This window comes from Vanessa tameamea, chromosome 21 (genome assembly GCF_037043105.1).
Source record: "Vanessa tameamea isolate UH-Manoa-2023 chromosome 21, ilVanTame1 primary haplotype, whole genome shotgun sequence".
In the NCBI taxonomy this organism is placed as follows: Eukaryota; Metazoa; Arthropoda; class Insecta; order Lepidoptera; family Nymphalidae; genus Vanessa; species Vanessa tameamea.
Genome location: NC_087329.1, coordinates 6,301,891 through 6,325,569, shown reverse-complemented (window position 1 = coordinate 6,325,569; position 23,679 = coordinate 6,301,891). Strand labels below are relative to the sequence as shown.

The following is a 23,679-nucleotide window of genomic DNA, read 5'->3' as shown; positions in this document are numbered from 1 at the left end:
CTCCTGCTCGTATGCCACCTCAAACATAAAAAAAAATAGCAAAAATAATTCTATACAAATTACTAGATCTTTTTTCTTAAAATGCGACTTTTGCTGTAACGAATAATAAATAACGGAGAGAGAAAGTAATTTGACAGCCCATATCAATCAAGGCTGTATAGCGTAGATCTTTGCTTACATAAAAAAACATATAAAATAAAGATTATAAAATTTGTCAATTGTCAGTGTCAAAAATTTAGATAACTACACATAAATCAATTAATTACTAGATTTTCTCAAAAACATTTATTGTTATGGTGCAATTTGTCAACGTTGTTTTGACCCATTTTTATCTTATGAGATGATTTTCATACAGTATATTCGAAATACGTTAATGATAAAAAAGTGATTAACTTTTGATCATAATTTCATTTATTCAAAACAAGTATGTCGCCTCGTAAACAACCAACTAACTTATTTAAATTATGTATTAAGAGTTCTCTTAGTTTGATAAATGATAGTTGCTATCGCATCGAAAAAAGTTACACAGAAATTGAATATACGGATTGCAAAAATAGAGTATATGTTTTGAAAGGGTTCTTAATGTCTACACTTCCTGCCAGGTTTGTATGTAACTATATAGACATTTTTTTTTATTAATTACGCAATTAGTAAACATCAATAGAGTTTAAAAAAAAAAAAAATATTCATAAAAAAAAAAGTAAAATAGAATCTCTATTGGTATAATCAAGTCTTTCTCATTAACATGATACAATTTAAATGTATCTGTAATAAAAATAAATACAGAATCCATTCAGTCTACTATTTAATTTAAATCTTTAACTTTAATACATAGATTAAAATATTTAACTAATAATAATAATATATCCACATAATTAAAGTCTCATGATTTGTCATGCATGTAATTTTGAAACATCTCTACAAAAATAAAAATAAATTTTATAAATGTAAGTAAATGTATAAGTATAGTTATTTAATAATCCAATTAAATTGATGGATTTAAAATATCTAGCCCTATCAAATTTCATCCTTGTGTAATTCATCAATTTGTTTTGTGGTATTGTTAGGATAATGCGCTAATAAACCATCTGATGGGAATTGGCAGTGCACTTCACATAATTGACACTATGTCAACTTTTAACCATTTCTTACATAAACAAAGAGCCATCTAACTTGATGTCATGTCCTAATCCAACTGAGATGTTACATCCTTTGTGCCTGTGGTACATTAATGCAATACTAAATATACATCCTTGGCTGTAGGATATTTGATATGTGTGTGTTACCTATGCACAATGTTACGACATTAGGACCAAATATTATGGAGGATTTAATTATGATTTTTATTAAATTCTATTTTAGTTCTTTTTCTGACACATTTTATATAAATTATGATATTTTGATTTATGCAGTGTGTCAGCTAATTTTATATAAACAATATGTCTGATAATCTTTGGAAAATAAGCCATATTTTACACTGTCAATTCATGTAAGCTCAGTCAAAGCTGTATAGTCTGTTGTAACTGTATTTAAACTGAGAAATTCTCCATTCAAACTAGTAAAATTACTAACAAGTAATCAGTATTTATGCATATGCCAGAAGAATTTTATTTTTAACTCCTTAGCTTTAGGATTGTCATTATAATAACCCCAATAGTAATTAATCACCATAGTAAATAGTACAGAGCGTCTATGTACTATGGTGAACATACTCAATATAAAATATAAAAAAGTGACTGTCTTTATATTATTATAATGAATGTTATCTTTACTAAATATATTTTATTGTTTCAGGTTATTTGATATCCTCTGTTTAGAAAGAGGATGTTGCCCGTACCGCGGCGACCCTCGAGTCCAGCTCAATGTCCTGATACATCCCAAGATGTCTATCTTTCGCAAATGCAATATCGATAATGGCATATCTCAGCATTACTGGATTAGTACCATTCCTTGGTTTACCCGATTAGTCGTTCTCGACCTCAAATTTATTTGTACTGATGAAATCCTTGAAGTTATCGCTACGCACTGCCCTCTTCTCGAAGAACTGAACATTGTGTCTAGGGTTGACGTTTGCAAGTCTCCAATCAACGCTTCAGTTTTGATAAGAAACGTGTCCGATGTCGGTTTGTGTTGTATAAGCATTCTCAAACAATTAAGGATTCTATCGATGGATCCACCACGCAACGAAAAGTCTAGTCGTATAGGTCGATGTGTAACTCAAGCCGGTATCATTATGCTATTAAGCGAACTTCCCTATCTCGAAGAACTAAATATAGAATCATGTGACATTGGTTCGACAATAATAGGAGCCGACATTAATATTGGACCTTTAAGTCTCAGAAAAATTAATTGTCATTTCGCATCAGCTAACGGTATTCGGAAATTAATAAAAATTTGTCCACATTTAAAAGAATTATCCGTAACACATTTATCAGCTAATGATAAAGATTCTATCCTCGAAGAGATAGGGGCTAGCGATTTAAGACTCACAAAATTAAATACTTCCTTCTTTTCTTACACGCAATCCCTGCAGCGACTTCTAGAAGTCCAAGGTGCATATTTAACACATTTCTCACTGTGGGAAATTGACCAATCCGTTAACATCGACTCAATTATTACGATAGGTTTACGCTGTCCCAATCTAACATGTCTTTGTCTAATGACTCAATCGAATAATTTATTTATACCTCGTTTTTTAAGACGACCGGAAAAAATCTTCACCGAACTTCGGAGTTTAACATTGGGTAATGAAAACTTTAATCTCGAAAAAATTTTGCTCTTTTTCTTAGATCACACGGAGAAATTGCAGAAACTCGTTTTGAAATATCAGACAAAGTTGGTTTTTGGTGAGATATTGTTGTGTCTTCTTCAAAAGAGCTATCTCAAAAATATCAATAATTTGTGGTTAGACTGTACTCTAGAAGTTTCTAAGGACATAATAATACAAATAATTCGATCTTGTGATACACTAACAATGCTCACGGTAGATTTATCGGAAGACACTTGTGACATTTTAGATTATATAAATAGTAATAATCTCGATTTAAAACTAGGAGGATATTAATTTATTTCTATTACATTTTATTTATAATTGTATTAATATTGTTATGGAGCGATATAATAAAGAACTATCTTTTATGTTTCTTGTTTTATTTCTTCATTTGAATGTGTTTTTTTGTCTCAAATTAAAGAATAATAGGATAGTAACTAACCGGACAAAATAAATGGACTGCTTAATGCTAGTTACAATAATAGTTTTCTATCTTTTTAGTTAATTCTCTAATAATAATTAAACTATTAAAATGTACCTACTTTATATTACTAATTTGTGATACAAGGACAGACGTAACAATTGGTGTCAAAGTTCACAAATAAATAGCTTATATTTCTATTCATATCGATTATGTATATTTTAGTAACGCAAACGGAAGACATAAGCAACAATACTGTAATATAATGCTGATCCAATTATATTTCGAGAGGCTCTAGATAATTCGGGGGTCCCTCAGAGATCTAATCTTGGTCCAATTCTCTTTCTCATCTCATCTCATGTCATCTAGACTATTTTTTTAAATCTTAGACGCCCCTGAATTTGAACAGTTCTCTTTTTTAAAATATTACGTTTGACACTGACACACTAAAGTCAATATAATATCTAACAACGTAAGATGTGTTCAAATAAAGTCCTTGTAAAAACATCATAGCTCCTTGTCCATTTGTGCCTTTACTTGCTATTGTGGACATTAAATGCCACGTGGATGTAAATATTATGGGCCAAATGTGAGTTATTTTAAATTATATCAATGAATAGACGCGGTTTAGCAGGATTCGCGTTAGTAACATTCACATTAAGGTACTATGTTTATAAAAAGGGTAATCTAAGTTTCACTTATTCGGTAGTAAATTAAAAGACTTGCCATTCCTTTTAACCCTAAACAATATCACAAGCAGTGTATAATAAAAATCGTTGAGGAATTGCGTACAACAAAATAAAGACGTATACAATAGTGAATATTTATTTAAAGATACCTTTATGATATCAAATCAAAACAGCTGCATTATATTTATGATTTTCTATTTGGAACTAAAATTACAAGGGAACGAAAAAGTCAGTATGCAAAAAAATGGCAACTCCATATTTCCTCTACTATAATAAATCTAAGTTATCATTTCATTTTAGCTCAGCTATCTGGATTTAAGATGGGTGTGATTGGACTAGGCTTTATACTACATATAATTGAAACAAGCCATTTAAAATGAAATTCGCAAAATAGGTATATTCGTTCATAAACTGACTCATCATAAATACAGATAATAAATTTGTAGCATTTTATTAAAAGTACATTTGCTAGTCGGTAAACACACACACACACATATATATATATATCGTATAACATTTAGCTTTACTATAAACAATTCTGAATTTTTGTTTAGTTTGAATTTACAATAGAAGATATCACAAGAAATCTTTAAACTAAATTAAAAAAAAAAATTATAGGTACACACTACAATTTACCTGAAACAATACAGCTGTTGTTTTAAAATTCTTAATTACCTTAAAAAATATTACTATTACCTATTCTTATTGCTTAATATAAACCCTTATTTGTATAACAATTGTACATGAAACTAGAGCTGATTTGCAACAAGATTAAAAATAGTCTTATAATTATTAATTATAAGTACGCTGCATATTGCCTTAAATAATTAAATTCGTAGTACTTACTTTTACTATAAATGTCCGTATTATTGGGACGATGCCAACGTAAAATTAATTCTAATCTCATGATTCGGATATTTGACACTACACATATGTCATTTTATCCGTTGGTGCGTTTATAGTAAGACACACTCCATCATTGAAACTGATTTGTTATTTACATCGGTAACAGGTTCTTAGAAATCTTCTGCATGATTTTGGTGAAACAAAGTGCTGTATATATTAGAGGTATTTTTAGTTAAGAATTATTTTTAATTTTCTCTAAAACTGTGCAGTTTGGCACTACGTGAGTGGTATTTTTGTAATCAGGGACCATACTTCTCACATATACAACACTTTGTTTCTCCAAAATCGCGCAGAAAATTCTAAACCCAACCCAATATCGGTAAAATCGGAAGCATATATTACAATAATTCAGCCATATCAGTTGAATAAATATTTTGATTAAAAAACTTCATTTTTTATGATCAATAAATATTTAACCCATATGTTACGTAACCCATTGTCAACGGGTTGGATGAACATCTAACAGAAAATAGTTTATTCTAATACGGATATCTATATAAAATATAGATATCACCGATCATTTTTACAATTACATACTAATACTTATGATACCTTTAAATGTAACAATTAAAAGCGTATACAATGTGTATACTATATTACAATAGCGGGAGTTTAGAGAAACAAATCTAATATTTTATCTTTACAAATTTTATACAATACACTAATACAATTTTTACTTAAATACGCAATAAATACCATAGATTAATCTTAGAGCTGACCAATGATGGCAAATCAATTCAAGGTCAAATTTATTTATTTTTCTAAATCCATCTGCCCTAAAATTAGTTATAGACAAACTTAACTACTTAAGACTTGTATAGACATGTAGTATATACAGATCTTAAGTACTTTTTAAATTATTTCTATAGTGTGCCTAGTGTTAAATGACATAACTATTCGTAATTCAACTTAGTCTAACATATCAACAATTTATCTCTTGATTGAAATAACAGAATCACTTCATTAAATAGCATAATATGATCTTACAACTATAATGATTATATCTTTAAACAGATACCTTGGACGAATATTATGCTGTACATTAATCATGATTTTCATAAGTAGATCTAATTCAGGAACTGTGCATTCTTTAAATTACGATGAATGAATGAATTATTACATTAAATTATTTACATTATGATATTTTAAATATAAACATAAAAAAGGATTATATTACATAGCACTATACATAACCATACAGAGTTTTTTCATAATATATAAGGCCAGTTAATGATTCTTTAGAGTAAATATCTATGATCCATTTTAAGAAAGATTGTACAAATAATAACAAATACAAGTGTTCATGAAAGGATTGGGACATTGCACATTCGTACAATCAGTATCTCAATCAATTCTACTCATAAGTTTACTTGTACTTTAGATCCAATCAGCAATACAGAGTAAGGAACCCAGCAGTAGCATAAAAAAGTTCCTTCAAATACACAATAATCTTCCCTCATTGGCAATTTTCTAATGTATGTGAAAATGCTTTAATAATATACCGATGCTCAGAAATATATTATATATTTAGAGTGTACAAACACTATAACAACTCAAAATCTCTCTGTCTGTGTTTAGTATGTATTAGTATGATTATTAATTGGTGTAATTTTTAATGATGACAACTCGTATAGTATAAAATTGTTATCTATATAATTATTGTTATCTTATATATAAGTTATATTGAAATGGAATATAGAAATTAACAAAAGAATTGCTGTAAGAATGTTATTTACTGGTTTTTCACTTATAATCTTAATTAAACTCTTTAGTCTTTACTCTATTAACGGGCAACACTTTATCACTTAAGTCCATGTTAACCTCACTAAGTCACTTGTGTTCCATCACCTCACTGTTCCTCTTCGGTAAGAGGTCACATAAACTTCTTCTTATACTTCTTGTAAGGTGTCTCTTGTCAAATGGCCACCGCAGGGGTGGTTTCCTCCGTATGCTATGATTCTTTAGTCTCCGGAACTGGTTCCTTGTCATTGTCTTTCTCATCTTCATAGAACTCATTCTTGGGCTCAATCATTTTGTCAGCTTCTTCTTGACTTATACGTATCTCGGGATCAGGTTCATCCTTTATCCTGTATTCTTCCGGTAGAAAATCACCTGTGAAACAGAAAGTTTAAAAATTTATCATTATAAAATAAACAATAACATAAATATTCAGACATTCTTCATTTAAAGTGGAGCTCAAAATTGTTGTCATCAGTTCAGCTTTATATATATATATGTAGCTTCTTTGATGAACCAATTTTGAATATTTTTTTTATGTAAAAGTTACCCCTCTAGAATTGGAGATGAAAACTATGGATATTATCTGAAATAAACAAATAAATATCTTTTTACTTTAGGCTTTATAATAAAAAAGGCTTACAATCGAAGACATGAGTGGATGAAGATGATATGTAACATTTCATTTTATGCCATAACACCTTCATTTATGACATAAAGTTGAAATTTGACAAAATGTTACATATCACCTTTATGCTCTCGTGTCTACAATTATTAATATACTGACAGCTCTATGTTATAGCGTAGTAATCAATTGTTCTATTCTATCTTTGTTTTTTAAATATTCTTAGAGGTTTCCTATAAATAACAGATGAGAAATAATTTACCCGGTATATGCGTCATTTGAACTGCAGGTGAATGTTGACACATCTTGAGATTGTCGTATACATGTTTAGTGATGGCCTCCAAATACTGTTTAGTATTAGCATTTGATGTGCTGAAAATAATGAAACTATATTTAAATACACTGTGTCATCGTTATATATAAAAAAGGAATGTTAGTATATTTGTCTTCTTAATTATATATACACCAGCGAAGGCCCCAGCATATATTTTTTGTGTGTCCATTCTACACAAATGTGATATATGTTTTGTGCAATAAAATGTGCAATAAAAGCCTTTTATTTCTCACATAATTAAAGTTATTTATGAAGTACATTTTAATAATAATATTAGATAGTTATGAGAATAAATAATGTAGTTATGGGTATAATTAATTGAATTGATAAATTATATAATACACAATTGTGTCGAATTTTGATAGTCAACGAACACTACATAGAGTGGTTTTTATATTCACTATAAAAAAAGCCTTTTTCATTGCATTGCATTCCATGCAAAATCTACAGATATAAAGTTGTTTCTTTTTTTTTTTAAATTATATAAAAATAAATTTTTGAATATTTAAGTAAAAAACTATGAAAATGTTTAAATATATAAAAAATAAATTTGATTTCATAGGTAAGGTGTTTCTTCTTGGAAATTATGTGTTTGCATGGACCCCTCTCAGGTGAAAGCCTCCTCCATATTCACTATATTTCTCGATAATTTGTTCAATCGCGTGTATATGATCTATTGTAGAATATCCACGTCTAAAACCAGCTTGCTCTATCGGTTGGCGTTCCTCTATAATCTTACTAATCCTCTTTTCGACTATTACTGAAAAAAGTTTGTAGGGTGTAGGCAGCAGACTGATCGGACGATAGTTGCCTATATTCGTAGGATCGCCTTTTTTGTAGAGCAGAATCATGGTCGACTCTGACCATTGTAAAGTTGTGGTGCCGGAATCTAATATGGAGTTAAAGAGCCGTGTGAGGGGACGTGCAAGATATTTATAACCTATTTTTATTGCCTCGTTAGTAATTCCATCAGGCCCTCGACATTTTTCTACTTTCAGTCTTTTTATTCCTTCTACAATTTCGAGGTCGTCTATCATTTTTATCTATGTAACGTCTTCTGCGAGTAGTTGTATATTGATGCTGTCAAATACAACTACCCGCAAACTCTTTGTAATATAGTGTATAGCAAACCTGCTTATTTCTGGATGTAATTGGAAATCTGGCGCGAAAAACTCGAGGTACTCCGTATATGGCAGCTCATTTGAAATGTTCTCATCAACAAGGAGAGAAGTCTCGTATGTCCAGCATCTTGCTACGTTCCGAAGTGTATATCTACAAATTATTAGCTTCTTTATGGATTTATAGTTATAAGTACAAATATTAGCAACATTGTGTTATTGTGTTAATTTTAAAATAAAATTAACTGATTTATTCTTTAATTTTTTTGGCCTGTGTTGTATTGACTCGAATAACACCTCTTTCAAATTTAATATTTTTAATAGTTATTTTTAATATAATTGTTATAATAGTTTCATATTTTTTATTTAATCTTTTCAATTTCAGTTAACAAAGTTACATATCAATGAGAGTCAGGATACAAATGTGCATGTCAATGCTGGTCACAATAAACATTAACTTCTATTACAGTGATAAATTGACTTACCCCCCTCCACCCACAACCAACGTCGGCACGTTGAGGTTTTTGACAAATTTGACACATTCTCCATGTCCACGCGTCGAGAGAGAGAAGCATCCTAGTCGGTCACCAGCCAGCGAGTCAGCACCACACTGCAGTACAATAGCAGTAGGACGGTAGAACTCCATCACAGTGGATATCACTGGTTTGAAAACCTAGAAAAAAATAAATAAAGTGTACTATTAATTTTCGAGCTACATAAAAACACTGACACATTCGAGAATATATAAATGACAAAAAATAAAATTGTTACAAAAATCACACGTGAATTAAAACCTAGGTAACTAGACAATCTACATTGTGCAGCTGCTTCGTGTATCATATATATCAACATGATGTTATATATTCTATAACTTTTCTCAATAAAATGGCTATAAAACACTGAAAGTCAGAAAACAGAATGGTAAATATTGGCTTAGTGTATTGACACAAACAATTTACAGCTTGACTATTTTTATAATAACATAAATCTTACCTGAACATAGCTTTGATCATCAATACCCTCTTTCAATGGAACATTCACCGAGAAGTATCGCCCACTTTCAGCTCCAATTTCATACATATCGCCAGTTCCAGGGAAGAAATAATTACCATACTTATGAAAGCTAACAGTCATTACTCTATCTGTCAGGTAGAATGCTTCTTGGACACCATCTCCGTGGTGTACATCGATATCAATATACAAAACTCTCGGGTGATACTTCAAGAGTTCTAGAATTGCTATAACTATGTCATTTACATAACAGAAACCTGTAAACACAGATCAATAATAAATATATTATATATCAAAATCAAATGTTTCAGTAGATTTGATTTTATTCAAAAATTACAAAATTATATTTTATGGACTTTCATTAAAAAAGCTAATTAATATTGCATTGTTAAAAAAAGCCTTTTTTTAAATATATTAAGTAACTTAAGCATATTAAAGAGTATATGGACAAGAAGGTATCACATCTTAAGTAACAAAAACAAAAAACTATCCTTCTTGATCTAAAGCACTATTATTACTAATGTACTATTTGTAGAACATAAGATTTTTAAAAACACAAATGTTAGAAAGAAAAACACAGGACTTGCAACATTATATAAACATATACAATTCATAACTAAAAAAGAAAGCAGTTAGAAAAAATGCTGTTATTTTATTATTATACTACAAGTATTTAAAATGGGATATTTTGGTAAATATTCTGTAAAATTATATAACCTACCTGAAGGTTCAAATTTCTTAGCATGATGCAATCCACCAGACCAATTGATGGCAATATCGCAGGCATTGTTGTTTAGTTTCATTGCACCTTCTAAAGAAGCACCGGTGTACATTGAACAGAAGTCAAACAGACCTTCAAATACCGGACAATCATCACCAACATTATAATGGAGAAGATCCTTTGAGTATGCTGAAACCAAATGCATTGATACCTGTTATAATAATTAATACAATTTGGCCTATTAAAACAATTTGAAGCTCATAAAAAAAAACTGATAAATAAGACATATTACCTAATACAAGATTATATTTATGATAAAAATAGACTTAGTATTTGTTGATTTCTGAAGGCAGGCTGTATATATTTAAATTGAATTGTACTTTATTAACATATTCTGTAATTGTAATGGTGGAAAAGAGTACCTACCGTAACTTTACACATAATTTAACACTGTAATATGATGACACAGAAGTACTTTTATGAACCTGCCAACTGGCCAGACATCATTCTGATAATAATAATATTTCTTACTCTGTATATTTTGAGGGGTCACATTTTGCAGAAATTCAATGTAGTCTTCACTGTGAAAACGACACATGTCGTGCGCATTCGCACGATACGGTCTGTATATCTGCATCTTCTTCTGGAGACCATAGTTGAGAACTAAACTGTGGGTCACGGATAACCTATGAGGCTTCATAGGATGACCAGGGCCGTAATGAAAATTACCTACATCTGGATTATAGAAATATGCAACTCTACTCTGACTCATAGTGGAAAAACAAACACGTATTCCTTAAGAATTAAAATAATGCCGAGGACTAGGGCAATAACAATTAAACGCTTTGTTAATTGAATGTCACCGAACATACTCCGAACCGTCTCCTATTAACTATAATATTTCAGTTGTATTATTTTACAATAGCTACTGAAAATATTTATCTGGATATTAATGGTATAGAAAACAGTCAACAAAACTTCTTGGCTTTCGAAGTTTCGACACCCGAAGGTCGGAATGTGTCACTGTCACTTATCAGTCTATACAGTTTTTTAATATCATATTTTTCTTATAAACTTGTTCTTTATTATTCATAAGGGCATAATGACTATATTAAAAAACAAATTCGAAAATTGCATGAGTTTTGAATATTGCAAAATAAAATATACACTGTTAATAAAATTGACCAATATTAAGCTCAGTACCAGGGTCTTCATAAACATAAATTGGCATCATAATATGTATGTATTAATATTTTTACTAATGCTTACAAACTAAATGTATTAAATAGCTATTCCTATTTACTCTGTTGTTATTGTTATCTGATACGTCACGACTTACGTCACAATTAAATGTCTAATTGACCGGCTCCAAACCAAAAGTACAGCACAGTAACTGTTGGCTGAATAGTTATAATACTATTTACATAAGATTTTCTTGTTCAATATTAATATTTCAACAGTGACTTGAGTAAGTTTCATAAGTAAATAATATTACCATAGATATTTGATTTATTTTTAACAACCTATTTCGTGGTTGTATTTTTATTTTTATCAATGTATATCACATAGCTATCACAATAAGATGTAAATTAGAGGCACGTTACGTAAAGGTGCTAATGTTGAGTGCATATTTCCTTATTTCGAAAATGTTAGTTAGTTAAAAAACCGATTATCACTAGTTTATGGTGACATTTACGATTTAGATACTAATTATGAGATTATTGCGAATGATCACCGGTAAAGGTTATTCCGTTTAATGAGCTTATAAAATAGTTCAAAATCTTCTACTATTGTGCTCCACTTTAAATAAATATTTTTTTACTTACATTAGTATAATTTTTCGCCCACATAGTTTGGAGGTAGTTTAGAAATACATATGATTAGTAATTACATTTGGATGGAAAATTCTTATATCTGTGAAATTCTGGGACCTAAAAGCCAAAAAAAAAATCTTATAATCTTTGAAGGTGATTTGGCCGAGGAAACACATTATGGATGAAGTAGGTTTAATCATTGTACTTCAAACCACAAAGGCAAAGAAATCCGAAAGTATGCAAAGAACTCAAAACTGGAAAAAATAATTCAATGATTTTTTTTCTTGTATATAGTGTGTGTATGAGTGTGTGGATGATCTGGAATGTTCTTGAATGGTTATTATCATTCCTTTTTGTAATTTAAATTATGATGAAAGGTAATGTGCACCAACATACAACAAATGGCAAACCCAATAGTATGAGGTCACAGTCACCCTTTGTGGGACCACATATATCACAATGTCGATACAGTCACTAAAAAACTATCAAAAATGTTTATACTACTTATGTCCCATGATGGGACATAAGTAGTATAAACATTTTTGAAATAAACTTAAATTATTAAGCTAACGAATTGGTTGATTTAACTTTCAACATATTCTATTTTATATAATATATATAATATATTCTTTAATAATAATAATAAAATAAATAATAACATTACAGCATAAAAATATAAAAAGCATATACATATATACAATTGCAAATTTAAGGTCTGGTTCCATGAGTTCTAGTGATGTGTTACCACATGTGGAGACAAGTCTTATAGTTTTTTTATTTATTTATCTTAACTAATATTATAAATGCCTAAGTTTGTTATGCTTTCACATCTTAAGGACTCAACCAATCATCATGACTTTTGCAAATACATTGTCAAGGGCATAGAAAAGCACATAGAGTAATATCCGAAACTGTCTCTATGTCACTCTCAGGCATATTCTCGAGCAGAAACTAATTATAAAAATACATAAAGTATTACTATATTCAAAGTTCTATAATAGTTTTTTATAATTTCTTATAAAAAAAAAATTATAGAAATTTGAATACATATTTATTGGTATTGTTTTATATTCTGTCTGAATATATATGTACATATCATTATTAAATGATGTATTTATTTAGGAACGAAATTAAAAAATTAGGTTTGTTAAAAAAAAAATAAAAGATATTTTCTATGCAAATAGAATAATTTTATGATTTAAAAAGGAAAAATTATATAATTTCCCTGAGATATTGAATGTATTATTTTTGCCTCTAAACTATTGAAAAAAAAAAGTTATAAAAACGTATGACGTTTTACGTCATCACGCGAAGATGGAGGAAATAGCTAGTGAAATTAATTATAGCTTTACATTCGCCTGTACTCGACAGATCAAACTGGTTCCATTTAAAAAGGCAGACTTTTTTCAACGATTGTCATTCGACGGCCACCAGCCATCGTAGTCAGTCTTGCTGTCTATGTGATTGTCCTGTCCTATCAACATGGGTTGTCTATTGAGACTTGCGATTGTTTTGTTATTAGCAGAGGGCACTATGGTCAATTTTAGGGTGCTATCGAGAGCGATGTCATCCGTGGCGAGAGCATTCGAAGGGCATGGCGTGGTGCCCGATGTCGTTCCTAAAGCACCGACGACTGACATCAAGGTGAGTTTTTCTTTTCAAATAAGAAAATATTGTTTTATAAATACACTTAAAACTTAAAAAAGGTTTTAATTCGTCTGTATATATAAATATTTTTATATCTTCGCGTATTTTGTTGTTTATGAACCAGTTTCAATTTCATGGATTACCGACATCAAGAATTTACCTGAAAATACGCTCACACACTTCAGGTAAACTTTTGAAGTCTGCTTTTATTCTTTTGGAGAAAACATATTTAATTTTTTATATAATTAGTAAATTCTACTAATAGGAAATGTTTGCGTTAACTTGTAATGGAACGTTAATATGATTAAATATGTTATTGGTCGAAACGTAAGTGTTATGAAAACAACGAGAACGTAGCATTAAAAAATTATCTTTAATCTGTCACTGGTTAATGTTTTCATGGTGTTGAAATAGTACTAAGTAAACATTTTAGCCACGATTGCATTGAAGCGTAATGATTTATATAAAACTGTTTTGTAAAATTTTCCCGATGTCACGGTGAGTATCCGACACACGGGATCACATTTTAGACTGCGCAAGGTTACTATCCTGACAATTGGTCACTCGGCTTTTATTTTTAGGGCTATTCATAAAATGCTCTAGTGTTCATAGATGTATTTACGACAATGAGACAAGCACATCATCCATATTTTTCACTTTTAAGCTTTAAAGAATATTTCATTATCATCAGCAGGCAGTTTTCTTTTATTGTCCGTCACTAGTCTATTTGCCAGTATCGTCCTATCATCTACCCTTAGGATCCCTATTCCTTATTTCATCATCATTGTACATTTAAGAAAAAAATATGAAATTGTTAAGAAAAACATACCTGTTCTAATTTCTAGTTGATAAAATCTCGGCCTTCCATTTCGTATGTCTTGTAGTTCCAGGAAAATTCTACCTATCGAACTCACTAAACCGCAAACAGTATATCTATTTTTCTTTACTTTTTTTTCGTTAAACTCGTATCTTATCATAAAAAGTTCTATAAGTTGTATTCAGACGATTTAAATAGTTGATAATTGTTTTACATATAAAATTAAATATATATGTTCTGATATACTTTGGAAGGTATGCACAAAACAAATATCGAGACTGTATAACTTGCGGTAATCAGATCGGACCCTTAAAGTAGAAGATACTGGTAATGACCATTACGCCAATCCGTCATCCATTGTTCACAATTACGGAAAATTGTATGTTTTCTCAAATCAAGCTGCTACTTAGCGTGTGTTATTTACGGCTAATGTAGGGACTTTTATAACAAAGATGTAATTATAAATTATTGTCACTTCAGTTTTGTACAAAAACAATACTGCAATTAAATTTATTGATAGTTTTTTTTTTTACTTTGATTTCATATAAGTCGATATTTCTATTATTAGTTGATTTTCGGAAGATTCTTCTGAACCTTTCGGAAGAAAATTAATACATTAAATCCCAAAACTGGAAACCAGTCACTTATGCTGCCAAACCGTAGGATTTTTTGGAGTTGAAGCCAACATTCTCATTCCTTTGTTGGATTAAATTTTGAAGTAGCCGTATATAATTATAGTTTCATCAGCACTTACAAACCTTCTTCAATAAATCGTTACATCCTCTAAAAAATGTACGACATTCTGCGGTATCTATATTCGAATTCTCTTAACTAATAGCGAACAATTGTAGCTTTATTAGCTTAATATTTAATGGACTATTTCATTTTTATCATCTTCATCATCTCAGATGTCACCGACGTTTTTAATCTCCGGATCACTTGACGTGAATTTATACTTTCGGAGAATTTCTTAAGTTTTGCCAGTTCTAGAGCATAGAGCATCACCAACTCCGGACATCTTCACTTATTTGCTATGAACTCTTTTAACTCATAGCCTTAAAAAGACAAATCACTATCTCTTACGACATAAAATGTCAAATATACAATTTGATCATTCAAAGTGAAAGAATCGTCTTAAATAAAAAAATAATAAAAACACTTTCGCACTATGTGTAATGTGTGATATGAAATGTCGTTTAATCGTTTATTATAAATGATTCACGTATAGCCTATTCATTGGAGTAGGAATAAAAATAAACAAACCTTAGATTTACGTATTTCATACGATTTCGCCTTGAATTTTTTCGCAAATCCATTGTGAATATCATAGATTATTAAGCTCTCAGCCAATTATATCGCGTCAATTTGCTGTCAAATGTTGTTTATTTGACTTTTTTCCTGTTATGGTTAGAATAGAGTATATAAATTATTATCACTTCGACTATATTGCTCTAATCACATGATTTAGTTATAATATTTCCGGTGTGTGATGAGAATGATTGCCGTAATTTGCGAGACCATATATGTCGTACCACTTTAATAGAGTAAAACTATAAAGAATTAAAGTAAGATTATATGCTCGTTAAAACATCTCATTACTCCTTATGAGAATTGAGGTGTATGCTTGTCATAATAAAATATTTCTATGATAGACAAAATGAATTGAACCTTTACTACCCCAGAAAAAATCAAGTTTTGGACAGGTTTTTTGGTAGGATCATTTTCTAAGCAACTATTTTAATGGTGTTCATATTAAAATCAATTACATTAGTCCGTATTTCATACCTAAACAGTTTTATTTTGGTTTGTTTTGGCTAACACCAGCTCCAATTTACATCACCGCATTTTATTAAGATCAATTTATACTAGCATACACAATTACGGACATATCACCAAATTTTCTATTGTTATCAATTTTATTGACTTTTAAGCACCAAAAAATATATTTAATAAAATGAGAATCATTAAAATTGATAAGTATGCGGTGATTTACGAAGAACAAGGGACAAAATATGCAATATTGTCTACCCTTTTTCGACTCTTAGGAAAGGTTTATTTTTATAAATAAAATAAGAAAGTGAAGTTAAGATTACCGGACAACGAATTTCGTCATTCCGATTCAATTTCGGATTGGACTAACAGTACCTCAAAATAACTTTTGGTGACTTATATATTTAACGAGACATTGAATTCTGAAAGTTATTCCGCGTACGGCTGAATATATTTAAATAATATGTGGAAACCGAAAAAAAATTAGTATGTAGTTTCGTACAGCGGTTAGTTCTTTAGATAGTCTAATGGAATACCTGTGCCAGATTTTATGACGAAATCCAGAAACCGGTTTTCGGAAATTATCCAAAAAATTATCAAAACCTTCACAATCGGCAAAGCTATTGAGAATCGTACAACTATAAACATATGGATGAATCGATAACCCTTCTTTTAGAAGACGGCTAATTAAGTTTATATATGTTCGCACATTTATTATTATAATAACAAGTCTTGAATCTTATATATCTCTTCTACCTTTATTACGTATATAGATTTAATGATCTATATATGTACTAATTATGGAGAACAAGAAATAATATGTTTGTGCTCTGAATATAACTGAAGGTAAGATATATATTGTTTTTATCTTGTTCAGGTAAAATACCCAAGCGGCGTTGAAGTTAATTTGGGCAATGAGCTCACTCCCACTCAAGTGAAGGATGTCCCAACCGTGACGTGGAATGCCAAACCTGAAAGTTACTACGTGCTTGCCATGACTGGTATGTACATAGTACATATAAGTTGACATTATATACATTACTAGCTACACGCCCCGGCTTCGCACGGGTGCAATGACACTAAATATACTACAGAATGTCTTAAAACGTTCATAGTTTTTCAGTCGTTAGACAATACAAACCGCTATGTCCCTGATATTAAAACAAGTTGCTTTCCGTAATAGACTAACTTTATTTTTCTTAAGAACTTTACACATAGTAATACATAGATGGCGTAACTTATCACATTTGACTATTTTGTTACCTATATTCTAACAATAAGATGTGTCTATAAGTAAAAAAGCGTATCATAGTTATTACTATTCATGAATAATTATAGTTATATTGAGATATGTTGGGTTTGCCTGTGTACGATTCATTTTCTTTTGTGTAATTGAGATTACTTATTATAACGAATAATATAGTATATTATTATATCATATGTGCCCAAGATAGATATTCACCACAACAGCAACTATATGTAAGAAAATTTTCTCTTATTACTTGTAGGTCAGGATTTATTAAAAAATATATTAATTGCATGAAAGTCTTGTAAAGTTTTATTTATTCCTTTTTGGTTAGGAATTGACTGTTAATAAAGTTGTAATTTAAGAAATTATAATACGCAACAAAAATGTTATTGAGAAAAAAAATCAAGGGGAAAACTTAAAAAAGAAATTCTTAGATAATATCGAGAAATTGCGTCTTGATATTGGAAGGGTCTCAATTAATACTGAAAATGTTAGCTAAGTTCATAGACGTATCTTATGTGTTGTTGTTGTAAATAAAGTATCTAGACTTTCTAAGTCTTCTCTGTGATGGGTACCACAGTTCTTTTCAAGCAAAAATAAACTCAACCAATTAACGATTTTCTTGCGACATTCGTTACTCTTGACGAAATTAGGATTCATTGCATTACACCAGAATTAAAAGTGCCATTTGAAAGTCCATCACCTTAAAAGAAAATAAAATTTCAGTAAATGATATTTTTTCAGACCCAGATGCGCCATCCCGAAAGGAACCCAAGTTCCGCGAATGGCACCACTGGCTGGTTGGCAATATTCCCGGAAACAACGTGGCTGCAGGCGAGACCCTTTCCCAGTATGTTGGTTCAGGACCCCCGCCAGAGACTGGCCTTCATCGTTACGTATTCCTTGTATACGAACAGCCCGGGAAGCTGACGTTCGATGAGCCGCGTCTTACAAACAGGTAGATAATTGTAGTGTAATATTTTTTTTTATGGTATAGGTGGCAAATGAGCGTGTGGCTCACCTGATGGAAAATAACTATCACCGCTCAAAGGCACATAACACAGGGGTTTGCAGGTGCGTTGCCGGCCGTTGTAGGTTCGGAAAACCGCCAGCAAAAGCTGGTTCCTCAAAGTAGTTGTGCGAGTCAGAAAATGTCTTAAAAATCGCGCTGTTGTCGATTTTTGAACATCTAGTTTATGCGGATGAAACTTCAAATTATGACGCGATGTTAGAAGGGGAAATTTGGCATCATGGATTAATCAAAACGATACCTCGGTCAAATTCGGTCGAACATTCATAGTGATCTAACATCTCTACGCAAAGTCAAAGGATCAAGCCGGTCGAAAAGGGGCTTGATCGTCGAGAATTGGAACCGCTCTGCGTTGAATACGGTCAAACGGAAGAAGATGGTACTGGGCAGCTCCCGCCCAGAGGTGAGAGCAGTAGGCCTTGTATACTGAGGATCATAGACTGAGGTGAATTACCGTCTTACTTTGCAGACCACACCAAGCTTTTTAGATGCTAATTAGGCTTCAAGTAATAATTTATACTAGTGGGTCGCCTGCGAAACTTCGCGTTTATTCAAAGATTTTTAAGTATTTCAAAACCTTTGACAGGTTTTGTTTTGATTACATTTCATTGTAAACAGATTTTGTAAGTGAAGTGATTTTTAATGTTAAATACATTAGTTCTCTATAACAGGGTAGCTGTCTAAAATTATTCTTTTGTTAAATAGTAACAATTTATTAAATTGCAATCAAGAATATCTCTCTTTATCTACACATCTACGGCCGCAGCTCTTCAAAATGACACCATAGCCAATTTTTTATGTGCATATCTTATCTTACGTATGTATATCTATCGTCCCATAATCACTGGGACAAAAATCACCTTATGGTATTTATATATACGTAATTATATTACATACACTATTTAGAGATGACCAATTGACCGCGGAACAAAAGGAGGCTCGATGTTTTCCCGAGAAATATTAGGACAGCCGGTGTATCAGGTGTCCAAAACTAATGCTAATTCTGGAGCATATGTCCGTAGCACGATCGAAGGTATGCTATTCGGACCAATCGACGTGAATATCCAAGGAAAGAAGTGTTCTACGAACTGCACTTAGTCGGAATTTTACCTCCGGTACCGTGGTATCATACAATGGGGTTGTTAGTAGTGTCAATCCTCAGTCATTCAGAGCCGAGTTGGAACCGAAAAAAGAGCCTAAAATATCAGCTTTCTCCATCGCGGTATGGGCCAGTGACTCGCCGTCCCGGTGCAAAGATGGAAAAGAAGGCCGATACAAATACCCTAAGACAGCCTTAGCGAGAGACCAGAACGAACATTTTCCTGTAGGAAGGCGCACCAGTCTCGTAAATTCTGTCAATGTGCTCCTTTCTCGAAACGTTTCCTAACGTCCCCAGCCGTTATCAGTTGAGACTTGAAAATCAAGAGTTAACTCACTCAACGCGCAAAGCTTGCTTTATCGATATCCATTTTCTTCCTTGTATTCCTTAATAATAAAGCTAAATATACAACGTTGACCTTGGATCGACTAAATATGTAAATCTAAGGTCGTCAATTGTTCTGTTATTGTAATATAGTAAACCTCCCAATTTTGGTTATAGACTGTCTCTTGTATCTTTTATGAACGAAACTTAAACCTACAAGAGCTTGGCAAATGGGATTCTTTTTTTTTTAATGATATCGGTAGGCGCACGAGCAAATAGGTCACCTGATGGTAAGTGGTCACTACCGCCCATAGACAATGGCGCTGTAAGAAATATTAACCATTCCTTACATCACCAATGCGCCACCAACCTCGGGAACAAAAATTTAATGTTCCTTATGCCTGTAGTTACACTGGCTCACTCACCCTTCAAATCGGAACACAACAATACTAAGTACTGCTGTTTGGCGGTAGAATATCTGATGAGTGGGTGGTACCTACCCAGAGGGGCTTGCACAAAGCCCTACCTAGTATACATACAATATTTATTTTCAAAGATTTCCATTCGATTGTACCGCTTTTGATATCGCATGTACTTTAAGGGGGTAAGAGATACGGGGTTGCATAAACAGTAGTAGTAGTTGAGGTAGGTCAGCAAAGGGTGTTTAATTTTTATGACTTGTCTTCGATTGTACGAGGTTTATCTCAAATTAGGTACAACAATTCATAACTCGGTGTACCGCACTATGAATTGTTTTTACCTAAAAGGGGTATTAGATAACAGAATATTTATAAAACACAATTAACTCGTTAAATAGACGTGAATAGAGTGGTAAAAAAATAAATTGTAGAATATGACGTGTTCCTGTGTGTTTGTACAAACGACGAGAAATCGAGAACTTATCATAAAACTCATTAACGCGTAACATAAAACATTTAAGTAAAAAATAAATTGTATAATTTGTACTCTTGGGTATAATGATGATAGAAAAATAATTTAAATAACTGTAACCGAGATAGCCCAGTGGTTTGAACGCGTGCATCTTAACCGATGATTTCGGGTTCAAACACGGGCAAGTACCACTAAATTTTCATGTGCTTAATTTGTGTTTATAATTCATCTCGTGCTCGGCGGTGAAGGAAAACATGGTGAGGAAACTTGCATGTGTCTAATTTCAACGAAATTCTGCCACATGCGTGTTCCACTGACCCGCATAGGAGCAGCGTGGTGGTTCTCCTCAAAGGGAGAGGAGGCCTCAGCCCAGCAGTGGGAAATTTACAGGATGTTAATGTATCCGACGTACCATCGGATATGATGGAAAATAACCAAAACAGTCTATAAATAGATTAACGTGACAGCCTGTATGTAGAACTACAATATCTATCCGTTGTAAGGATATCCCATATCCCTTGCCCCTAATTGCCGACTCCACATAGGTGAAACATAAGACCTGTTTTATATTGAAGACGCAGTTGATACTTGCTTCCTTTTTAACTTCCACAAACAATAATTGTCATGTTCGTAGCATTTATTTCACTATTATTATTTAAATTTTATTTCCATGACCGAATTATATTAAATGTTAATGTTTTTATAGATCTGGCGATAACCGTGGAGGATTTTCCATTGCAAAATTCGCTGCGAAATACAACCTTGGCGATCCCATCGAAGGAAACTTCTATCAAGCTGAATTCGATGATTATGTACCAATTCTGTATAAGCAACTGGGAGGCTAAACCACATTTAAACACCCCTGTATAGTTTGTTAATATTTAATTCCTGTGAAATATACCTATTATTTCTGTTTTTAAAAAGTATTTATGATTCATATTTTATACAGGGTGTTGTTTAACGTGAGCTTGGATTTTATAAAAAGACTGAAATCAACAAAGTTGATATATTGCTTGAATATAATCAAGAAACATCAAATCCAAGTTCATTGGGGTGTTTGAAATAATTGCATATAAATATGTATATTTAGCTCGTAAGATTACCTTCCAAAATAAAATGTATAGTTTGTCGTGTGTTCGTCTTCTTTTATTTTTCCAGTACACAAATCGTGATCGCGTATTTTCAATAATTGTCCGAACACAACAATATTCAGAGTCTTTTGATTTCCTCTATTTGGACAAATATGACATATATCGAAATTTATAGCAAACTAACCCGGCTTCGCACGGGAGCAATGCTGATACATGATAAATATACTGCAGAATGTATACAACGTTCACAGTTTTTCAGTCATTAGACAATACAAACCGCTATGTCCCTGCATTTTAAATCTGTAATATCTTCGAAAATATTCATTTAAATTACATGTTGTAAAGGGTTCTATTGCCATGTCTATATTAAATGTACAATATATTCAAGGTGTTAAATTGGATAAGGATTAAAGCTGTTTTGCTTAAAATCTCTTCGAAAATAAGCCTTAAAATAATTTCTCGTAAAAAGTAAAGGATAAAAAATAGTTGTTGTGGGCTTTCCCTGAGATAGACGTATACCATGGCAGCTTTTTTTAACCTCCTTTTTTAAGGTGTACAATACTGTAGTACATTATTTTGATCTATCTCGTAGGGTTCAGCCAGCGTTTGCACTGATGAAAAAAAAAATGTGATTATTTACGACATCACTTCAAAATTATCCGTGTTTCTCTATTATATTGTGCATGTATTATACATATAAACCTTCCTCTTGAATCGATCTATCTATTAAAAAATCCGCATCAAAATCCCTTATATAATTCTAAAGATCTAAGTATACATAGGGGCAGACAGCGGTAAGCGACTTTGTTTTATACTATGTAATGATATGTGTTGCGATTAATTTGTCGGTGAATTGGTTTAATTTACACGTCAATAATTTGGTCAAATATCGTTACAAAAACACATTCAGTCAGGCGAAGTGAAGCCCGTGAGTTGCCTTTGATGAAAGTGGTAGTGTTATGAAGGACCTCTTCCTTATGACACTATTTTCCCCAAACTGTTATTAATGTTTTTAATATTACCTATGCCTACTGCAAGTTAATTTTTTTTTTTGGTACAAAGTTCTTTGAATTTGATTGCGAAATTGTCGCAAATTCTTCTGTATTTATTTATATATTTTCAAGTATGTACTTTTACGCCGTCTAAACATTTGAATGCTGTTAAAATAATTGTAAACCAAAGTAATCTAATTCAGTATAATAATCGGGTCTAACTTTATTTCTGCATTGAAGTTGTGTTTTTAAAAAACCGACTTGAACGCCCGAAAAATATGTTATTGTAAGATTTGATATAATTTTAAATTATTTCTCTTTTTAAATTTGAAATATTAAATTTGAGGAAAACACTTCGAAGGAAAAATCTATACATACGAGCACGATATTTTTGATATATTTTAAGAATTGTTCCATTGTTTTCGCATGAATGAGTTATATTTTGGTCGTTTATCTTCCTGTATTTACTCTCACGTTGTACACGAATTTCGTTGTGCACAAAATTAATGTTGTATTTCTCGTTGTACTGTAGTTTTTTCTTTTGCTTTGCACTTGCCTTTTTAGTTTTTGCCGTGAACATAGTAGACGCCAATAATCTATGCTTAAAAAAGCGTAATTATTTC

General features: G+C 31.5%; 3 protein-coding genes across 6 annotated transcripts; 2 read left to right on the top strand and 1 right to left on the bottom strand.

The window, feature by feature from the left end:
- Positions 1 to 216: 216 nt before the first annotated feature.
- LOC113395628 (uncharacterized) lies at positions 217 to 3,138 on the top strand. Its single transcript, XM_026633267.2, has 2 exons — positions 217 to 602; positions 1,795 to 3,138. The coding sequence occupies exons 1-2, from the start codon at positions 427 to 429 to the stop codon at positions 3,062 to 3,064; spliced, it is 1,446 nt and encodes a 481-aa protein (XP_026489052.1). The 5' UTR covers positions 217 to 426; the 3' UTR covers positions 3,065 to 3,138.
- Positions 3,139 to 5,936: 2,798 nt separating this feature from the next.
- LOC113395629 (histone deacetylase 3) lies at positions 5,937 to 11,357 on the bottom strand. Its single transcript, XM_026633269.2, has 7 exons — positions 10,864 to 11,357; positions 10,333 to 10,521; positions 9,594 to 9,868; positions 9,086 to 9,273; positions 8,614 to 8,754; positions 7,411 to 7,520; positions 5,937 to 6,898 (listed from the first exon to the last, which is right to left on the bottom strand). The coding sequence occupies exons 1-7, from the start codon at positions 11,102 to 11,104 to the stop codon at positions 6,738 to 6,740; spliced, it is 1,305 nt and encodes a 434-aa protein (XP_026489054.1). The 5' UTR covers positions 11,105 to 11,357; the 3' UTR covers positions 5,937 to 6,737.
- A 296-nt stretch (positions 11,358 to 11,653) lies between these two features.
- On the top strand, positions 11,654 to 22,108 carry LOC113395630 (phosphatidylethanolamine-binding protein homolog F40A3.3-like). Of its 4 annotated transcripts, none has more exons than XM_026633273.2 (5): positions 11,654 to 11,800; positions 13,694 to 13,790; positions 17,258 to 17,381; positions 18,374 to 18,587; positions 21,680 to 22,108. In XM_026633273.2, exons 2-5 carry the CDS (start codon positions 13,710 to 13,712, stop codon positions 21,816 to 21,818), a joined length of 558 nt encoding a protein of 185 aa, XP_026489058.1. In that variant the 5' UTR covers positions 11,654 to 11,800; positions 13,694 to 13,709; the 3' UTR covers positions 21,819 to 22,108. The 4 variants fall into 4 exon arrangements, with proteins under 4 accessions (XP_026489058.1, XP_026489056.1, XP_026489057.1 ...); XM_026633271.2 differs by having other exon boundaries at positions 11,655 to 11,800; positions 13,669 to 13,790; XM_026633272.2 differs by having other exon boundaries at positions 11,671 to 11,800; positions 13,672 to 13,790.
- The last annotated feature ends 1,571 nt before the right edge of the window (positions 22,109 to 23,679 follow it).